General features: G+C 33.4%; 1 protein-coding gene across 7 annotated transcripts in view; it reads right to left on the bottom strand.

The window, feature by feature from the left end:
* The window catches only part of LOC143069298 (calpain-9-like), a 128,958-nt gene that overhangs the window by 46,206 nt on the left and 62,044 nt on the right, over positions 1 to 20,708 (bottom strand). For all 7 annotated transcript variants that reach the window (XM_076243862.1, XM_076243861.1, XM_076243864.1 and 4 more), the window contains 6 exons: positions 18,707 to 18,807; positions 18,286 to 18,363; positions 15,188 to 15,363; positions 13,723 to 13,883; positions 5,559 to 5,770; positions 3,611 to 3,647 (listed from right to left, as the gene is read on the bottom strand). In XM_076243862.1, the coding sequence (XP_076099977.1) occupies positions 3,611 to 3,647; positions 5,559 to 5,770; positions 13,723 to 13,883; positions 15,188 to 15,363; positions 18,286 to 18,363; positions 18,707 to 18,807 (765 nt within the window). The remainder of the gene's footprint in view (positions 1 to 3,610; positions 3,648 to 5,558; positions 5,771 to 13,722; positions 13,884 to 15,187; positions 15,364 to 18,285; positions 18,364 to 18,706; positions 18,808 to 20,708) is intronic.

Here is a 20,708-nt window from a genome sequence, read left to right as displayed (position 1 = left end):
TTTATTACCAGAATTTCTTTCAGCCCTGAATAAAGAGTTTTATCATAAAATCCTCCTTTTGAAACAAACAAAAATAAGAGCAGGATTTATATATTTTGAAACATTGAGGAGCATTACTCTAATGTAGTCTGTGGCCATCCTTATATCACTTTTTATTCCCACTCGAGTCTAAAATAACAAATTAACTAATATAAAAAACAGGCTGTTATCTATATTTGTAAAATAATTTTGATTGATGATCTTGTAATTTAAAGTGTTTTCTTTTATAACCCTATAAAAAAAATCAGCTAGTATCAATGATCAGCTATATGCATTGCTAACCCTACATTCACTTTTATGATGAAAAACAGTGTTACTAGTGGCCATGCAAATTATTTTGGCAGATGTTACTTCCATTTCTCATTTTAAAATTAAAACTAAGGTTAGGAAATAATGACTAATTTTAGGAACAAATAGTATACAGAAGAGTTACAAAGAAAAGTCAATTTCCTATTAGGCCAAATAAAAATATATGTGTGGTTCCAGTAACCCAACCGACCCTAGTTAAAACCCCCGACCCTAGAACTTTTTTTTTCATTTCTGAAAAATAAATTTTCAAACGATCAAATTTTGAGGACTGTGAATTAAAATAATTAAATTCATAGATTTCTGTCATCTGAATTTCCATCACAAGTATCTGTTATGGCTAAAATACAACAATTCATAACAGAATGCAACAAAATTAACTAAAAACGTATCATGACTGGTCCGAGACCACAATTGTCGTCCCTTGATTTTCGTTGTTCACGAATATAGTCCCTAGTGTTAACAGTGGGTTACTTGCCAATAATTTTTATACCCCTTCCAAATTTATTTCTCCATGTTCAATGCCTCAAATTGCAAGTAGGGGGATGAAATTACACTGTAAAAAAAATTGGGTCCAGAATTTTAAAGGAAAGTAGTGATTCGGTCCAGCTGAAAAAGGTTAAAAATTAGCACTTCGGAAGCTGTCAAAAGATTTCAAGACACCCTAAACACAAAATTGTCCATATTTTGAGTTTGAGGCGATGAAGTTTTCTATAATTTTGATATAATTTGTCCCAAAAGTAGTACAACACACTGTAAGAATTTCATTGAGAAAGCGCAGGTGGGATTTTTTTAATTTTCATTAATGTTCTAAAAGAAATGCACTACGAATTAATTGTGTTCTCGGACCTAAGAGGTGAAGTCTGTAAAAATAGAATCTGTAATTTGGCAACTTCCCTAAATGATTTGGTGGTGTCAATTTGTCAAATAGCATGAAACTAAAGGATTTAAACTTTTATTTTATAGAATTTCTGCAAAAATGACTAATTTTGGCATTTTATGGTCAAAATAGGCATTTTAAGGCTTTTTCAATATTGATGCATACATGGCATCCTGACTTTCTATCTGACATGTTTTCATGTGTCAATACTTGTGTTTCTAGGCCTTTATCTAGTTCTTTTACTTGTTTATGAACTCAGAATCTACAGAAAAGAAGATTATCTCAGAGAATATGTACAAAATGTGTTGTATAAATGACCCTTGTCTAACGCCCTGTTTGGATGAAGTCAAAAGTGGGGTTCTTGGTACATAAAATTTGAAGTCCACAATTAAGACCTCACTAAATTTGTATCCAAAGCTCTTTACAATATCTATTGTACCTGTTCCATCTCACATAATATCTTTTTTTTCTTCTGTAGGATAGCAAGGGGTTTAAATATAAGCCTGTTGAGACTAAAATTGCATTCAAGTATTTCACTAAAAAGGCAAAAATCTTTGTATCAGACCATACTCTCTGTAAGAAAAGTTAATTGCAAGAGCCTTTTTGTGCTCAGATTTGTTGTATCATGTCTCATGAGTATAGAAATGATAAAAAAGACACAATTTTTTATTTCTTATAGCCTCAATATGCATTTTTAAATGTAAATATGTGGCACGGCCTAAATTGACCCTTATTTTTTCCCAGTCTTACTTGGCTTAAGACCCTTTTAAACTAATATGATATGTTATTTTTGACTTTTCTTTCCATTTAAAGTACATTCAATACATATGCAAGGATTATTTATAACAAAAAAGCTTCATAAATTTAAAATTGCTGGAAAATATTACATCTTCATGTAAGGCCCCCTTTCATTGAAAAACCTCAATTTTTAGGTCCAGGCTGATATAAATTTCACTTTTGAATAATTATGCTAAGTCTGATAAATCAAATGAGTACTCTATTGCTTTAAGTACATAATAAATGATATATTAGGGCATTTAAAAAGTATTTTTTTGCAACATTTTAATTTTCAAAGCCCATAATGTTGATAGTTGAAATTATTCAATTTTAACGTCAAAATTTAACACGCAAAGATGAGTATTGAATTTAACATATTGTCTATAATATATATCCCATTGTTATGAAACTTTGCAAGCAGTGTTATAATTAATTAAGCTTTGGTCATACCAAGTTTTTTTAAGATTTGTCAACTCTTTCTATCCTATTAGGTCCGAGACCACAATTGTCGTCCCTTGATTTTCGTTGTTCACGAATATAGTCCCTAGTGTTAACAGTGGGTTACTTGCCAATAATTTTTATACCCCTTCCAAATTTATTTCTCCATGTTCAATGCCTCAAATTGCAAGTAGGGGGATGAAATTACACTGTAAAAAAAATTGGGTCCAGAATTTTAAAGGAAAGTAGTGATTCGGTCCAGCTGAAAAAGGTTAAAAATTAGCACTTCGGAAGCTGTCAAAAGATTTCAAGACACCCTAAACACAAAATTGTCCATATTTTGAGTTTGAGGCGATGAAGTTTTCTATAATTTTGATATAATTTGTCCCAAAAGTAGTACAACACACTGTAAGAATTTCATTGAGAAAGCGCAGGTGGGATTTTTTTAATTTTCATTAATGTTCTAAAAGAAATGCACTACGAATTAATTGTGTTCTCGGACCGACTGTTTATTTTACAACCAAACACATGTAAAAACAGCGGACTTCCGGTTGGGGCGTGTATAATACCGGAAACAATTTCGGTAAACACACGATTTTTTCCCGGATTTAGACATTCAAAAATAAAAATTAAAAAATTTGCCGACATACTGACCCTATTTTTTAAAAGTATGTAACTGGAACCACACATATATTTTTATTTGGCCTTAACATGATAAGTAAATATTATTCCATTTTCAATTACATAGATATAGGAAGATGTGGTGTGAGTGCCATATACATACATGTATAGTACAAAAAGAAACCAGTTGATCAGTTTGTAGGTAAATTCAAACTGCAATCTGGTAAAATATTCAAGCAATTGGTATTGTTAAATCCTCTAGGATAAGCACTGTGAAATACCCCTTAGGAAAATTGCCACGCTATAATATACCCTGTAAACTTAATAAATCTATGAATCTATTACTCTGAAGCTTTAACAACAATAATGTTATTATTTAATGCAATCCCTGTGCATGTAATGGTGGGCTATTGCTAGCAAACTTAAAATATAGGATTAATTATTTCACAATTCCTCCTCTGTCACACTTATAAAATCTTCACTTATTACTGAATGTAAAGAAATTAGTAGGTCTATATAAATTACAATATTTATGTTCATCTCTCTTACCTGGTCTTCTTGTATTGCTGTTTCTTCATCAATTTCACTGAAAAGTATAACTTGAGAATTAGTAGTCTTTCAATTATCAATACTGAATCATACTACATAGCTATATAAGTTTAAGGTGCAATTATTCCTACCAATCAATGACATTTCTAATTCAGTTAGAATTCTTTAAGTTTTGGCTTGTGTTTTTACATTAAGTTTGACAGTTTATTTCTTATTCTAAATATACACGAAAAAACTGTTTCATAAAGGATCAATTCAAAAAAAATCTATCAAAAATTACATTAAATTAGAGGAATCATTCAACTCTATGTAACGTCTACTACTAGTGAGTATGTACCATGAAGAAGTCCAATGTATCACTCTAAAACCATAAAGCTATTCAAAATTAGGTGGCATTTAATCATATCCACTCTTCAATTTTATATGAAAAATAGTGTTGTCAATTCATACAGGTTGCCTAACCGGTTACTCAAATTATCGTTCGACCGAATAACCGGTTAACCAGTATTTTGCGTTGATGTTTGAAGGCCTTATCTATAGTACCCTTCAAATGTAGTATAAAGTATGATGCATTGAAGTTTGTCCTTTCGGCTTTGGCATTAGGCCAGGGTTTTTTGATTTGTTGGTTTTCAGATCCGCTGACCCTATTTTGCCGATTTGCAGAATAAAAATAAAATTGACTTTTAATGCTTTTTTATTCCCGCCGACCCTAAACAATACATTATCCCACAAAAATAAATAAAATATTCTTTTTTTATGAAATGAAATGCATTAAACACTAACAGAATTGATAACACTTTCTGTTATGAAAAAATAAAACTTCCGATTTACTTATCTAAAAAATAAAAATAGACAAATCAATCATAACTGACCTTGAAATGTTTTTAGCGAAATTAGTTTTGCGGAACGAAACCTGTGTTTAAAACCCATTACACAATAAGTTTGTTTCCTGTATTTGTCATTATTCTGTAAGATGCATCATCTCATAGAAAAATGGAAAATAGACTTGTCCAAAGGTGGATCAAGTTAAGTTAAGGTACTTAATGTAAACAAATCATTTGGAATTTTCTTGTTTCATAGATAATTAAAAAGAAAATCATTGATTTGGATATAAAAAATGGGAATGCATGACAACTGATGAACCCGATATCCTCGTTTTTTTCCAGTGGACATATTAACGTTGTTGACAAGTGTGTTGAAACTTATTTTCGTACGACGTTTTTGCAATTTTTTCTTTATCGGTTTTCATGCTTGAACTTGAAGATCATCATTCACCGAGTTTCCTGAAATTGATTAAGAGCTGCGTGGATCTGTTTTTTTTTTTTTTTTGTGAAATGATGATTAATTTCGTAATTTAATAAAGTTTAAAAGCTTTGGTTGAACAGTTTATGAGTTTAAGCACAGGCACTGTTTGGCAGCCGTCTGCCAAGCCATGTGCCCGCAAAACATCCTCAAATTAATAACTGATTTGGAAATCCAGTGATTTTTTATGTCCTCCTACTTGGTAAATAGAGCATTCAAAAGATTTCATCTAGAATTTAACCTGTTAAAAGCTGTTAACAATCACTTTTCTATTAGTACTTACTGTGTGACATTAGCCTTTTCTATTAGTACTTACTTTGTGACATTAGCCTTTTCTATTAGTACTTACTGTGTGACATTAGCCTTTTCTAATAGTACTTACTGTGTGACATTAGCCTTATCTATTAATACTTACTGTGTGACATAAGCCTTTTCTATTAGTACTTACTGTGTGACATAAGCCTTTTCTATTAGTACTTACTTTGTGACATTAGCCTTTTCTATTAGTACTTACTGTGTGACATTAGCCTTTTCTATTAGTACTTACTGTGTGACATTAGCCTTTTCTATTAGTACTTACTGTGCGACATTAGCCTTTTCTATTAGTACTTACTGTGTGACATTAGCCTTTTCTATTAGTACTTACTGTGTGACATTAGCCTTTTCAGTGAATATTCTTAGCAAGTACTCTCCCTTGTTATGAGGTTCAAATGTGGATGGTATGATACAGTAAGTTCCAGGTTGTAACATGTGACGCCCACACACTTCTCTTAGGTTAATGAATGATGGAGATTTAGCCACTGAAGCATTATACTTGAAAAAGTCTACATCTAATGGTCCACAGTCAGGATCTTTTAGCTACAAATAACAAAATAAATGAACATGAGCTCATGATACACCTACATATATAGTATTTTTTTTCAAAAAAAAATTCTAGCTTTTAAAATCATCAAAGTATTCCAATATCCCACCACCAGTCCTGTTTTGCCATCTCTTATTATAACAGAGAAGTCCCTGTTTTTGCCATCTTTTTCTTATAACAGAGTAATCCTTTTTTTGCCATCTCTTCTTATAACAGAGAAGTCCCTGTGTTTGCCATCTTTTTTATATGACAGAGTAGTCCCCAATTTTGCCACATCTTATAACAGAAAAGTTCCCTTTTTTGCAATTTCTTCTTACAACAGAGAAGTCCTGTTTTGCCATCCCATCTCATAACAGAGATGTCCCTGTTTTTGCCATATATCAAATAACAGAGAAGTCCCTGTTTTTACCTTTTCTTCTTATAACAGAGTAGTCCTGTTTTTGTCATCCCTTCTCATAACAAAGTGTATCCTGTTTTTGTCATAAGTAATCTCCTTTTATTATAAGTTGTTGCAACTTGCTTCACCTTTTGTAAAAATAAATTTCCCCATTTCCTATCAGGGAATACCTACTTCCATATTTCTCCTTTTAACAAGAGTTGCCTATCTTTTTTTTCTTTTAGTCTTCTACCCTTTTGTTACAAGTCATCTCACGTTCTACCAAGAGTAAATTTTTTCCGATGAGCAATCTTCCCTTTTATAAACAGTTTTTCTACAGTTATCTCTATTATTGTCTTGAGTTGCCACATTTAATAAATCCCCTTTATTCCGGGAAATGCCTCACAATTTTGCCATGAGTTATCTGCTTCTACCAAGTCTGTCATCTTCCATTTCTCCATAAGGCCAATTAAAATTAATTGATAGATTTTCATCCCCGCCCGCCCCTCTGAAATCGTCCCGCCCCGTTTTTTTTTTATTTTTGAAAATTTACGATTTCCGGATTTTGTTCATTTCTGTTTTCGGTAACCGTCAAAAATTTCGTTTACTTCAAAGCTTCCTGTTTCAAATTTCGGTTTTCGTATTTCTTCCGAGTATTCTAAAATGACTCTGCAGCTCTAAGATGACAAAATCATCTATGGAGAATAGAGATTGATTACGAGAATTCGAAAGGGCATGAAATAATCGGGTTAAAATTTATACGCCATGTCCAAGAACGCAAATCGCGGCAGGGCATAAATTTCTGTGATTAGGAAACCTTTTCGATATCTTTATTAATAAAATGACTTTGTGGCAGGAATTTTGGACTGTGAATTATGTCCAAAGAGCAAGAATCGTGGAACACATTGGTACTAAAACATAACTGGAGTAAACAAATTGACACAAGCACGAAGTTGTTAAATTTATAACAGTATATTGAGTTCAAAAAGTCGGCAAACATACACTTAGATTTACACATGGCTTTTGTTGGGTTTTTTTTGTTGACAAACACCAACTGTTACAGCAAATACCTTCTGTCCCAATAATAGAGTCATTCAACAACTTCTTCTTATTTTTTTTATTTGTTAAGTTCAGAATCATATTCATAAAACAGTTTGAGTTTTCATTATATCTGTACTCAAAAGTTTGTTGCATACCAATGCATATTAGTTTCATTTTATGGAGACAGAAAACATCGCTTAGAAAGACCACCAAATTTGGTGGAGGTAGTCCAACTGAAGAAAGCATTTCTCTACGTTTTTGCTGTTTACTAACAAAAGGTTTTTAAAGCAGCAGTTACATGTGGAACAGTGGTGGATCCAGCCATTTTAAAAGGGGGCGGTTCCAACTATATATCCCTATTCAAATGCATTGATCGCCCCCCCCCCCCCCTCCAATCCACCTCTGAAGTTCCAAACCCCTGACCCCCTCCCTCTGGATCCGCCACTGGGTTGCCAATCAGAGATTTTAATGTGAGATTTAAAAATCATGTACGACTCCTTATACATGTATATACATGATATAAGCTTATTATAACACTTGCATATATGAAGAAAACGTCACAAGAGGGTTTCATAAGAAATAAAAAATAAAAAATAAAATCCTCCCACCCGCCCCATTTTTTTTTAAAATTTGGATGAAAATCTACTAATTAATTTTAGTTGGCCTAATTTGCCTAACTATTGTGGTCTGTAATTTTTTCTTTACTTAGAATTGTATCCCCCTTATTTTTTCATTATCTTGCCTTTTACCATGTTATCTTTCCTTCCCATTTTTCATGAGTTATCTCCAATTTTCTGAAATCAATGTCCTTGTCTCAAAGTCTTCTTTTAAGGAAGTCTATTTTACATAAATTGACGTCATTGTTGGTGTACCAGGGTTCGATTCCCTGTCTAGTTTTTTTGTTTGCTGTATATTAGAAATTTTTTTGTGCATTTATTTTTGTGAAAATTAACAATGGGAAAAAAGGGAAAATAATTTTAAATATTTCATGACAAGCTGCATACAAATTTTGCTTTCAATAATTCAAATGTGAGTCACAATTTCGCAATTATAAAGTGATCACAAACATTTCTAAAACAAGTGAAACTGCAAGCTACTGCTCACTGATGATACCCCCGCCGCAAGTGGATAATATTAATAGTGTAAAAATATGCAAGTGTTCGGTAAACAGGAAGTTGTCGAGTGATGAATCTGAAAACGCATCACACTGTATAGCTGACTTATATAAATCCTGAAACCAAATTTCAGAAATCCTTGTATTGTAGTTCCTGAGAAAAATGTGACGAAAATTTTCAACTTGGCTATCATGTGTAAAATCAGACAATTGTTCGGTAAACAGGAAGTTGTCAAGTGATGAATCTGAAAACGCATCACACGGTATGGCTGACATATATAAATGTTGATACCAAATTACAGAAAGGGTGGATGTGTAGTTCCTGAGAAAAATGTGACGAAAGTTTCATGGGACGGACTGACTGACGGACGGACTGATGGATGGACTGATGGACGGACTGACGGACGGACAGACAGAGGTAAAACAGTATACCCCCCTTTTTTAAAGCGGGGGTATAATTAAAGTATATGAAAGTAAAAGTACATGTGTATAGAAATAATTGTGGTCATAATATAAATACAACTACCAGCATACAATCTAAGTTACCAATAGGTATGATTATTCTAATAAATTGCTTCACCAAGCAAAGCTGGATGCGACTGCATTTTTTTAAGCTCCCCCTTTTCCAAAAAAGATTCTTTACCTCAAGATATGGTCATAATATCAATTCAAATTTCCAATGGACTTTGCAACCATAATTACCAATTTAAATACATCATAGAAAATGACATACATAATCATGGCTAAAATTAAATTACATTCATCAGCATTTTTAAAATAGTAACTTCTAAAAATAAATTGACAGTAATCACCTCAAGACAATACAACATTTCTTAATACATAATTTAAAAGCAGTGACAAAAGAGTTAATTCAAACACAACATTGCTTTCAAATTATGTTTTGTACTTAAGTAGATGTCCATTAACCAGGAAACCCTTGTTTTTCCCCCTTTTTTGCCCCTAATTCCTAAACGGTTTGAGCCATAACACCCAAAGCCAATTCTTATCATCCTTTTGTGATATGGAAACTTGTAGTATAATTTCAGAGAGATCCTTATACCATTCCACAATTTATTATCTGGAAACATGAAAAATGCTTATTTGAGCCCCTTTTTGGCCCCCAATTCCTAAACTATTGGGACCATAACCCCCAACATCAATCCAAACCTTCCTTTTGTGTTCAAAAACTTTGTGTTTAAATTTCATAGCTTTCTGTTTACTTATACTAAACTTATTGTCCAGAAACCAAATGTCTTCAGAAGACAATGAGATACCAAAATATGACTGCAAATTTTTTTTGTTCGAACGTATAAAAAATCAATGGTGGTATTATATACCATCAATGATTTGACAAATTACCAAATGTTGAAGGAACAAACAATATTGACCATTTTTGTCTGTACAAAACTGACAGAAAATAAAATCTGACTCAAATGTGAAATAGGCAGACCTGGATAAATATTGGTGTCAAGACTGACAGGTCTGGTGGTTTTGGGAAGTCTGAGCCTGAATAGCTAACTGGTAAAAATATGCCATCTTGATAATTATTTTTATAACAATCAGTTATATTTGCTTTTCTGTAAATCTCAGATAGTGGAATTTTTGTAGGTCTTGTATTGATGATTATTTTCAATTTTCAAAATAGGTGGCAAAACTATAGAAAACTAAAAAAAAAAACTAGAGGCTCCGCTCACCTTGGTCTATATCCATATTGAACAAGGACACAGATGAATTAATGACAAAATTGTGCTTTAGTGATGGTGGTGTGTTTGCAGATCTTACATTCTTTCTGCTTACAATTATTTCTATCTATAATGAACTTGGCCCAGTAGTGGGAGTGGAAAATATTTTGTAAAAATTGACTATAAAGTTCAATAACTCCTTAAGGGTCAATTGAACATTCTGATCATGTTAACTTATTTGTAGGTCTTACTTTGCTGTACATTACTGATGTTACAGTTAATCTCTATCTATAATAATATTCAAGATAATAACCAAAAGCTGCAAATTTTTCTTAAAATTACCAATTCAGGGGCAGCAACCCAAAAACAGGTTACTTGATTGGTCTGCAATTTCAGGGCAGATAGATCTTGTTCTAATGAATAACTTTATTCTCCTCAGATTAACTCTAAATGCTTTGGTATCAGAGATATGAAACAAAAACTGCATTTTACCCTAAGTTCTATTTTTAGCCATGGCAGCCATCTTGGTTCGTTAGGCGGGTCACCGGACACATTTTTAAACTTGATATCCTAATGATGATTGTGGTCAAGTTTGGTTAAATTTGACCCAGTAGTTTCAAAGGAGAAGATTTTTGTAAAAGATTACAAAAATTTAGATAAAAATGTTAAACAAGAGGCTCTCAAGAGCCTGAATCGCTCACCTGGTAAACAATGCCTTTGGCCATGTTTTTTGACGAAATAGAAAATAAAACACAAACTTTATTTTATACACCTTACTGATCATTCAAATGAAGTTTGGTTGAATTTGGTTGAGTAGTTTTAGAAGAGAAGATTTTTTAAAGTCAAATATGATGAACAAATTGTGAAAAATTGTCATTAAAGGGCAATAACTCCTAAAGGGGTCAACTGACCATTTCGGTCATGTTGACTTATTTGTAAATCTAACTTTGCTGAACATTATTGCTGTTTACAGTTTATCTCTATCTATAATAATATTCAAGATAATAACCAAAACAGCAAAATGCTTTGGTTTTTGAGTTATAAGCCAAAAACTGCATTTTACCCCTATGTTCTATTTTTAGCCATGGCAGCCATTTTGGTTGGTTGGCCAGGTCACTGGACACAATTTTCAAACTAGATACCCCAATGATGGTTGTGGCCAAGTTTAGTTCAATTTGGACCAGTAGTTTCAGAGGAGAAGATTTTTGTAAAAGATAACTAAGATTTATTAACTAGAGGCTCTAAAGAGCCTGTGTCGCTCACCTTGGTCTATGTGAATATTAAACAAAGGAAGCAGATTGAAAATTGACTACAAAGGTCAATAACTCCTACAGGGGTCAATTGACCATTTCGTTCATGTTGACTTATTTGTAGATCTTACTTTGCTGAACATTATTGCTGTTTACAGTTTACCTATATCTATAATAATATTCAATATAATAACCAAAAACAGCAAAATTTCCTTAAAATTACCAATTCAGGGGTCGCAACCCAAAAACAGGTTGTCCAATTCATCTGAAAATTTCAGGGCAGATAGATCTTGACCTGATTAACAATTTTACTTCATGTCAGATTTTCTCTAAATTATTTGGTTTTTGAGTTATAAGCCAAAAACTGCATTTTACCCCTATATTCTATTTTTAGCCGTGGCGGCCATCTTGGTTTGATGGCCAGGTCACCGGACACATTTTTTAAACAAGAAACCCCAAAGATGATTGTGGCCAAGTTTGGATCAATTTGGCACAGCAGTTTCAGAGAAGAAGATTTTAGTAAAAGATATATAAAATTTACGAAAAATGGTTAAAAAATTGACTTTAAAGGGCAATAACTCCTAAAGAGGTCAACTGACCATTTTGGTCATGTTGACTTATTTGTAAATCTGACCTTGCTGAACATAATTGCTGTTTACAGTTTACCTATATCTATAATAATATTCAATATAATAACCAAAAACAGCAAAATTTCCTTAAAATTACCAATTCAGGGGCCGCAACCCAAAAACAGGTTGTCCAATTCATCTGAAAATTTCAGGGCAGATACATCTTCACCTGATTAACAATTTTACCCATGTCAGATTTGCTCTAAATGCTTTGGTTTTTGAGTTATAAGCCAAAAACTGCATTTTACCCCTATATTCTATTTATAGCCATGGAGGTCATCTTGGTTAGTTGGCGGGGTCACCGGACACAATTTTTAAACTAGATACCCCAATGATGATTGTGGCCAAGTTTCAAATAATTTGGCCCAGCAGTTTCAGAGGAGAAGATTTTTCTAAAAGATTACTAAGATTTACGAAAAATGGTTAAAAATTGACTATAAAGGGCAATAACTCCTAAAGTGGTCAACTGATCATTTTGGTCATGTTGACTTATTTGTAGATCTTACTTTGCTGAACATTATTGCTTTTTACAGTTTATCTCTATCTGAAATAATATTCAAGATAATAACCAAAAACAACAAAATTTCCTTAAAATTACCAATTCAGGGGCAGCAACCTAACAACGGAATGTCAGATTCATCTGAAAATTTCAGGGCAGATAGATCTTAACCTGATTAACAATATTACCCCATGTCAGATTTGCCCTAAATGCTTTGGTTTTTGAGTTATAAGCCAAAAACTGCATTTTACCCCTATGTTCTATTTATAGCCATGGCGGCCATCTTGGTTAGTTGGCGGGGTCACCGGACACAATTTTTAAACTAGATACCCCAATGATGATTGTGGCCAAGTTTCAAATAATTTGGCCCAGCAGTTTCAGAGGAGAAGATTTTTCTAAAAGTTAACGCCGGACGCAGGACGACGACGACGACGGACGCCGGACGCCAAGTGATGAGAAAAGCTCACTTGGCCCTTTGGGCCAGGTGAGCTAAAAATGGTTAAAAATTGATTATAAAGGGCAATAACTCCTAAAGGGGTCAACTGACCATTTCAGTCACGTTGACTTATTTTTAGGTCTTACTTTGCTGAACATTTTTGCTGTTTACAGTTTATCTCTACCTATAATAATATTCATGATAATAACCAAAAACAGCAAAATTTCCTTAAAATTTCCAATTCAGGGGCAGCAACCCAACAACGGGTTGTCCGATTCATCGGAAAATTTCAGGGCAGATAGATCTTGACCTGATTATCAATTTTACCCACGTCAGATTTGCTCTAAATGCTTCGGTTTTTGAGTTATAAGCCAAAAACTGCATTTGACCCCTATGTTCTATTTTTAGCAATGGCGACCATGCTTGTTGATAGATCAAAACTTCGGATACAATTTATAAACTAGATACCCTAAGGAACATTCAGTTAAAGTTTACCACTATGTTCTATTTTTAGCCATGGCAGCCATCTTGGTTGGTTGACTGGGTCACCGGACACATTTTTTAAACTAGATACCCCAATGATGATTTAGCCAAGTTTTTTAAATTTGGCCCAGTAGTTTCAGGAGAAGATTTTTGTAAAAGTTAACGATGACGGATGACGACAACGGACGACAACAATGACGGAGACAAAGTGACGAGAAAAGCTCACTTGGCGCTTTAGGCCAGGTGAGCTAAAAATCACATTTATGGAAATAAATTTATGTAAATATTATTTTGCTGATAATTTTTGCTTTTTTTCCATCTATCCTGTATACTTTTTGACTAAAGGTGAAAAATTGAAAAAATCAATTAGTCAGGAGAAAGATTTAAAAAAAACCTTGTATGATGACTTATAGAGATGACAAATATTTTATTCTCTACCTTGTAGATTACATATCCAATGGTCAACATATCAAGTCCCTCTTTTCTTTTCTTTCTTCGGTCTTTCTGTAATACACCAACCAGTATAGTACAAAGGTCATCCTCATCCTCGTCTGGGTCAGTAACTGTTACCCTGTATTGGGGATTTGTGAAGAATGTTTCTGTGAAAACAATATTTTTTCTATAAAAATGTTGTATTTAAGGAAAACCCAATGCTACCCTCTGACCTTTAGAAACAATAAGGGTAATTCCAACCCTGACCTTTTCAAAACTCCATGAAGATTGACAAATTCATATGACAATATCATAGTGTGTTTACTGTGTAAATTACTGTTAATTCAGAAATTATAGCGAGGTTTTCAGAAAAATGGAAAATGTCTTCGGGTCAGATAATGATAACTTGCCTTCTAAAATCCAATGCATAAAACTTTATGCTGCTTTTCCTAAAATCGCAATAATTTATCTTGCTTTTTTTGTCCATTCTTCAAAAATACTTGCAGAATTTACAATTTTTTTCACTGTCAGAAGTAAGTGCCATTGGCATGAATTAATTCTCAAACAAATTTATTTATTTTTGTGTTATAAAAAACTGTGTTGTTCAAATTTGAATTGTCAGAGTCCACAATCTTTGGTTATAAAAAGCTTATATAATGTACAGTAGTTAAATTGCAGCTGTCAAGATGTAAACAAATTAGATTTCATTAGGCTTAATACTTTGTGGCAACTGGCAACTTTATGTGCAACAAAACAGTTTTACAACATTTTGTTGAGGCAAACTTAAGTTAGAGAACAGAAACAAATATTTCAGCGATTTTTCCATTTGTAAAGGTGCATAATCTTGAACAGTTAAAGTGAAACAACAAAATTCAAACTTGATCTGAAGCATCAAAACCAATCAATCATAGATATCTAATGCCATGTATTGGCAACAAGGCAACATGAAAAAGGGATTCAAATTAGCAGTGGTCTGTGACAGATGAGACAAAAAAGATCTTTCTATGAGTAAACTATGTAAATGTTGACCTGCCCCAGGTAACTATAGCATTGCATATCTTTCTTTATTACATTGGTTGCAATGAATTACATTGATTTCCCAGTTAAATAAAAACCAATAATTTCACTCTCTGACGTCATAGAACAATAGGCGTTGTCAAGACGTCGATAACTGCGCATCAAAACAAATTGTGAATGCGTAGAAAAAAGATATAGTTCCTTACATGTTTTACATTAATTTCTTTAAAAGTCATTTGCCAGTGTAATAAAAAGAATAACTAATTAAAGAATTCAAATATCGAAAAATATTCAACTCATGACCAAACAACACTGATAATTAACTCATGCGCTACGCGCATTCGTGAATTAATGTGTTGTTCGGTCATTCGTTGAATATTTTTCTCTATTCGAATACTTCGATTAATTTTTCTATAAATAATATGCTGCACATACTACAGCAACAATTTCTTACGGAGATAATTCCTACATCCACCAGCATTAACATTGGGAATCCATTCTCCTACTTCAGATGTTGCTTCCCATCTTTTTTTTCCTATTTTCACTAATTCATCATCATCTAAACTGTCTGGACCAAGATTACAAATCTCTAACTTCTGGAAATTGGACTGCCAGTCACCAAATGTCATCCTATGTATGATAAAATATATAACCTTAATATCACATGAATTTTAATATAAGAGTGCTTGGGAAAATCTGTAAGTTCCATATGAATAAGCCTGCAGAAAAAAATAAACCGATGATGCCCCTGCTTGCATACAACATAATAACAAGAGGCTGTCACAACGACAGCAAACCGGATTTATTAACATTTATTTGTGTCCTGGCAATATCACAACCAGGTGCTCCACAGGGCGCAGCTTTATACGACCCCAGCGGTTGAACCCTGAACAGTTGGGGCAAATTTGGTCACAATATTCAAGCTTGATTCTGTCTGAATTTGGATTGTGATCAAATTTTTGACATAATATAGGTTTTTGTCACAAAATAAATGTGGTCAAAGATCTAACAAATCTATTGCACAATACTGTGCAATTGAAGATTTCTTCTTGAAACTTTTCAGAATTCGAAATTTGAAGCCCTTCAAAAAATGGTAAACAACCTCCCCCCCCCCCCCAACTTTTTGAAACCCCCTTGGAGCAATAACCCTTAAACTCAATCCCATGCTTTCCATTGCAGTATTGAACATTGTAGTACAATTTCAGAGAGATCCATACACTTAAACACAAGTTATTGTCATGATTGTTTGGAAACTAGAAACATGCTTCTTTTGGCCCTTTTTTGGCCCCTAATTCCTACATATTTTGGGCAATTAACCCAAAACTTAATCCCAGCCTCCCCTTTGTTATATGGTACATTGTGGTACAATTTCAGAGAGATCCATACAATTACACATAAGTTATTGTCTTGGAAACTAGAAAAATGCTTGTTTTGACCCCTTTTTGGCCCTTAATTCCTAAACTTTGGCCCCATAACCCCTAAAATGAATCCAAACCTTCTACTTGTGGTTTTAAACATTGCGGTATGATTTCAGAGCAATTGAAATACTTCTACACAATTTATTATCCTGAAACTAGTAAAATGCTTGTTTTGGGCCCCTAATTTCTAATCGGTTGGGACCATCATCCCCAAAATCAATCCCAACCTTCCTTTTGTGGTATTGAACCTTCTGAAAAAATTTCATGAAGATCTATTCACTTAAACTAAAGTTATTATCCGGAAACCAATGTGTCTTCGGACGACGACGACGCAGACGACACAGACGACGCAGACGACAACATCATACCATTATACGATCCCAAAAATTTTTTGGGGTCGTATAAAAACCATAACTGATGAACAGTGAAAGTGAAAATAGTTAATATCAAATTTGACCTCCATTTTGCCATCAGTACCAACATATTAAAATTTGAAAAGCTTAGGTTGAATGGTAAATTAGTAAATGCAACAACATGAATGGAAACACCATTTTTCGATCTTTCAAGAACCATAACTCCTGAACGGTGAAAGTCGTAATCAACATTATTGAACTTGACCTCCATTTTGTCATCAGTAACAACATATTAAAATTTGAAAAGCTTTGGTGGAACAGTTCATGAGTAAATGCACGGACACGACTGGAAACACCATTTTTCGATCTTTCAAGAACCATAACTCCTGAACGGTGAAAGTCGTAATCAACATTATTGAACTTGACCTCCATTTTGTCATCAGTAACAACATATTAAAATTTGAAAAGCTTTGGTGGAACAGTTCATGAGTAAATGCACGGACACGACTGGAAACGCCATTTTTCAATCTTTCAAGAACCATAACTCCTGAACGGTAAAAGTAGTAATCAACATTATTAAACTTGACCTCCATTTTGTCATCAGTAACAACATATTAAAATTTGAAAAGCTTTGGTGGAACAGTTCACGAGTAAATGCATAGACACGACTGGAAACACCATTTTTCAATCTTTCAAGAACCATAACTCCTGAACGGTAAAAGTCAAAATCGTCATTATTGAACTTGACCTCCATTTTGTCATCAGTAACAACATATTAAAATTTGAAAAGCTTTGGTGGAACAGTTCATGAGTAAATGTACGGACACGACTGGAAACGCCATTTTTCAATTTTTCAAGAACCATAACTCCTGAACGGTAAAAGTCAAAATCGTCATTATTAAACTGGACCTTCATTTTGTTGTCAGTAACATTATATTAAAATTTGAGTAAATGCACGGACAACATTTGGTTGCTGCCCGCCCGACCGCCATACATCCCCAAATCAATAACCAACTTTTTTGTCACAAAAATCTGGTTAAAAACATAACTCAAGAACAGTAAAAGTGACGCTAACCAAATTCATACTGGATCTGAGTTTTGTGGTAATAAGCATTGTGTATAAGTTTCATAATATTTGGTTGATGCAAACTTAATTCAGAGAATAGAAACAAAAATTTAGCAATTTGTTTCATTTGTAAAGGGGCATAACTTTTAATGGTAAAAGTGACACAACCAAAAACCAAACTTGATCTGTGTTTTGTGGTTATAAGCATTGTGCATGAGTTTCATTAAATTTGGTTGAGGCAAAATAAAATTAGAGAAAGGAAACCAATTTCGGGAGGCACGACTAGACATATGGACAAGAGTAAAACTCCACTACAGCTGGGGCATAAAAGCACATATCGAAAGAACAGTGCTCCAATGCATATATACAAAAACAATTTCAAATAAATGAGAAATTGAACAATGTTTAAACACAAGCTAGTTTTTCTTTGATATTAATAGATAGCTTTTTCAACTGCTTTGGCTCTTTTGATGTGCATACATGTACTTCTGTCTCCATTTTGTAGATATTTTTGCCAGTGAGAACATACCCGTAAATATCTCCCAATAAAACCAACGGGTATATAATTCCTCAGTAAATACTTAATATGAAATTGTACTCTTTTTAATTTAAAATCTACTAGCACTGCCTCAATGCAATGCAAAGGAAATCATATCCAGGTCCAAACTAAGCATTAGATCTGAGTTTTTAGAAAATTCATCTCTCATGTTCATACCAGAATTCACCATCATCCTCTTGAGTTAATCCAATTTCTTCTTTATCAGAATCTGTTATATACTTCCATCTCTCTGACCTGAAATGATAGGTGAAATGGTCATGGACTCATGGTCAAGTAAAACTTGTTTGGTGGAAATATCGTGGGACATAGGAAAGGGTTAAAATAGATTTTGAGTAAAAAAGTCACAAGAGTACACACACTGAAATGTCTATGTCTCACATCACAAAAATTACAGCTGACCTTGATTCTTAACACACAAAATTTTTTGTTGAAAATGCATCAGGTTCACTTTAAACATATATTTTAAATCATAAACATTTAAACAACTTGTTTAAACCACCAATACCAGTTCTTGTCACTTCCTCAGTAACAAATTAACTTCTTTTTACAAATGGAACAAAGTTTTAAGAATGCTTACTCATCACTAAAGGCTCCTTTCCATTCACTTTCATTACCCCAAGGGTTTCTGCATCGTACCATTGGCAGCTTACCACTCCTTCCTGGGGTCTGTATTTCAACCTTTAACAAATAACACAAAAAATTACCTACAATCTTTATCAAATGCAAGTCAAAAATATTGTCTGGCCCAATAGTGGCCTTCATCTGTTTTCTGCTCTTTTGTCTCTTTGAAATATTCCCCATTTCCATTCTCAACATTTATATATTTAAGCAAAGCAGTATTTTAACTGGACCTAAATAAAAGACCCATAGTAAGCTTACTTACATACCCTTTGACCCAACTTTCTAAAAGGCAACTGTTAAAGCAGTACAACAACAAAGTTTACTGTCTCAAGAGAGACTTTACTCAAGTAAATTATGTTAGTAAACAAGCTGATCGAAGGGGTTGATGACAAAAGATGGAACCATATCATAGATACATGTTATTAACATTCAAATGAGTACATTCTAAATAAATTGCTTCGCTGAGTGCAGCTGGATAAGACTGCAGATGTCCAACCCTGAAAAGTTCGGGCCAAAATGGACACAATATTCACGCTTGATACAGGCTGCACTTTGAAAATACAGCTGTTTCTCAAAACACGCCTCTTTTGGGAGAACTTGAATATTCATAGAAAATTAATTTTGTTTACATACTGGTTCCCAGTAATGCTCTCTGTGTTCCATCTCACAGAGACATAACTTGGCAATGTTACCAGTAAATAAATATGTGCATATTGTTTACATTGAAATCTGTGGTAACCTTTCATTCGAGGTAGGGGTAGTTAGTTTAAACTCTGACAAGTTTAGGGCATATAAATGTTGAAAATATGCTGCACAGCCCTATATTTTGACCTTTGAAAAAAATTGTAGTGCATATGAACATTCAATTCTAGGATAAGATTTTTTTCAAAACTTCATAGTAAAAGTGGTACAGTTTTAGCCGTAAAAGGAGTTCCTTTAGGATATGCATTGTCAATATTTACAGAAATGCATCCTATATAGGGTGAAAAAGGGGAACATTCAGAATTTAACCAAATTTGCTTTATTTCACAGATTTTAAAGAAATTAACTCAAACATTCAAATATGAAGTTTTATAAATATTTAATAAAGATTGATAGAATCCTGGGCCTTAAATATGATGACTCAGCATAAATTCACAGTTTACAGTATGCATAGTTTTCATAAAGTCCTGGATACAAAATTAATTCATAATATTTGCATATTTGTAAGTTAAATTGTTAAGAAGTGCTTATATTGACTCTTCGCAGTCACTGAAACTCATAGATCCTTCCTTAATATTATTTATGGGGTGTTTGTGCCCTTTCGATAACCAATAAAGTAAGCCGCAACACCTAAATCTGTTTTTTGTCACAACGGCATAATAAATACAAGCTAGAAAAACAAAATATTTTAACAAAACTTACAATAGTGTGTTCTATCCTGGTTATGTACTCAATATTCCAAATTGCTAGAAACAGCAGAATGATTTAGGAAATTTGAGGCCCCAGGGGGCAAAAAACATAGAAAATTGCCTACCCTCTGGGTCATAAAACAAATAATTTAATTTGTAAATGCTATGATTTTATGATTTTAAAGTTCTTGATATAGAAAACAATAACTATGCTTGGAAGTAATGCAATAATCAGATGTTAGTAGTCATCTCTATAACATTTTAAGTGAATTTATATCTCAGACTGGTTTCTGCATACATACAACTATTGCAAATATGGCTTTGTTTGAACACTTCTAGTATATATGTTAGACTCAGATTGACGTCCGGTCTCTAATCGCCGTCTGTTCCTCAAATCGACGTCCAAATCTGACGTCACATTATCCAATCGACGTTTGATCCTGTAATCGACGTCCAATGTGCCGTCATGTATTGCCAAAACGACGTCCCATTTATAATATTTTGATATGAGCGTCACTGATGAGTCTTATGTAGACGAAACGTGCGTCCCGCGTACTAAATTATAAT

Source organism: Mytilus galloprovincialis, chromosome 3, assembly GCF_965363235.1.
Source record: "Mytilus galloprovincialis chromosome 3, xbMytGall1.hap1.1, whole genome shotgun sequence".
Lineage (NCBI taxonomy): Eukaryota > Metazoa > Mollusca > Bivalvia > Mytilida > Mytilidae > Mytilus > Mytilus galloprovincialis.
This window is presented reverse-complemented; position numbering and strand designations above follow the sequence as displayed.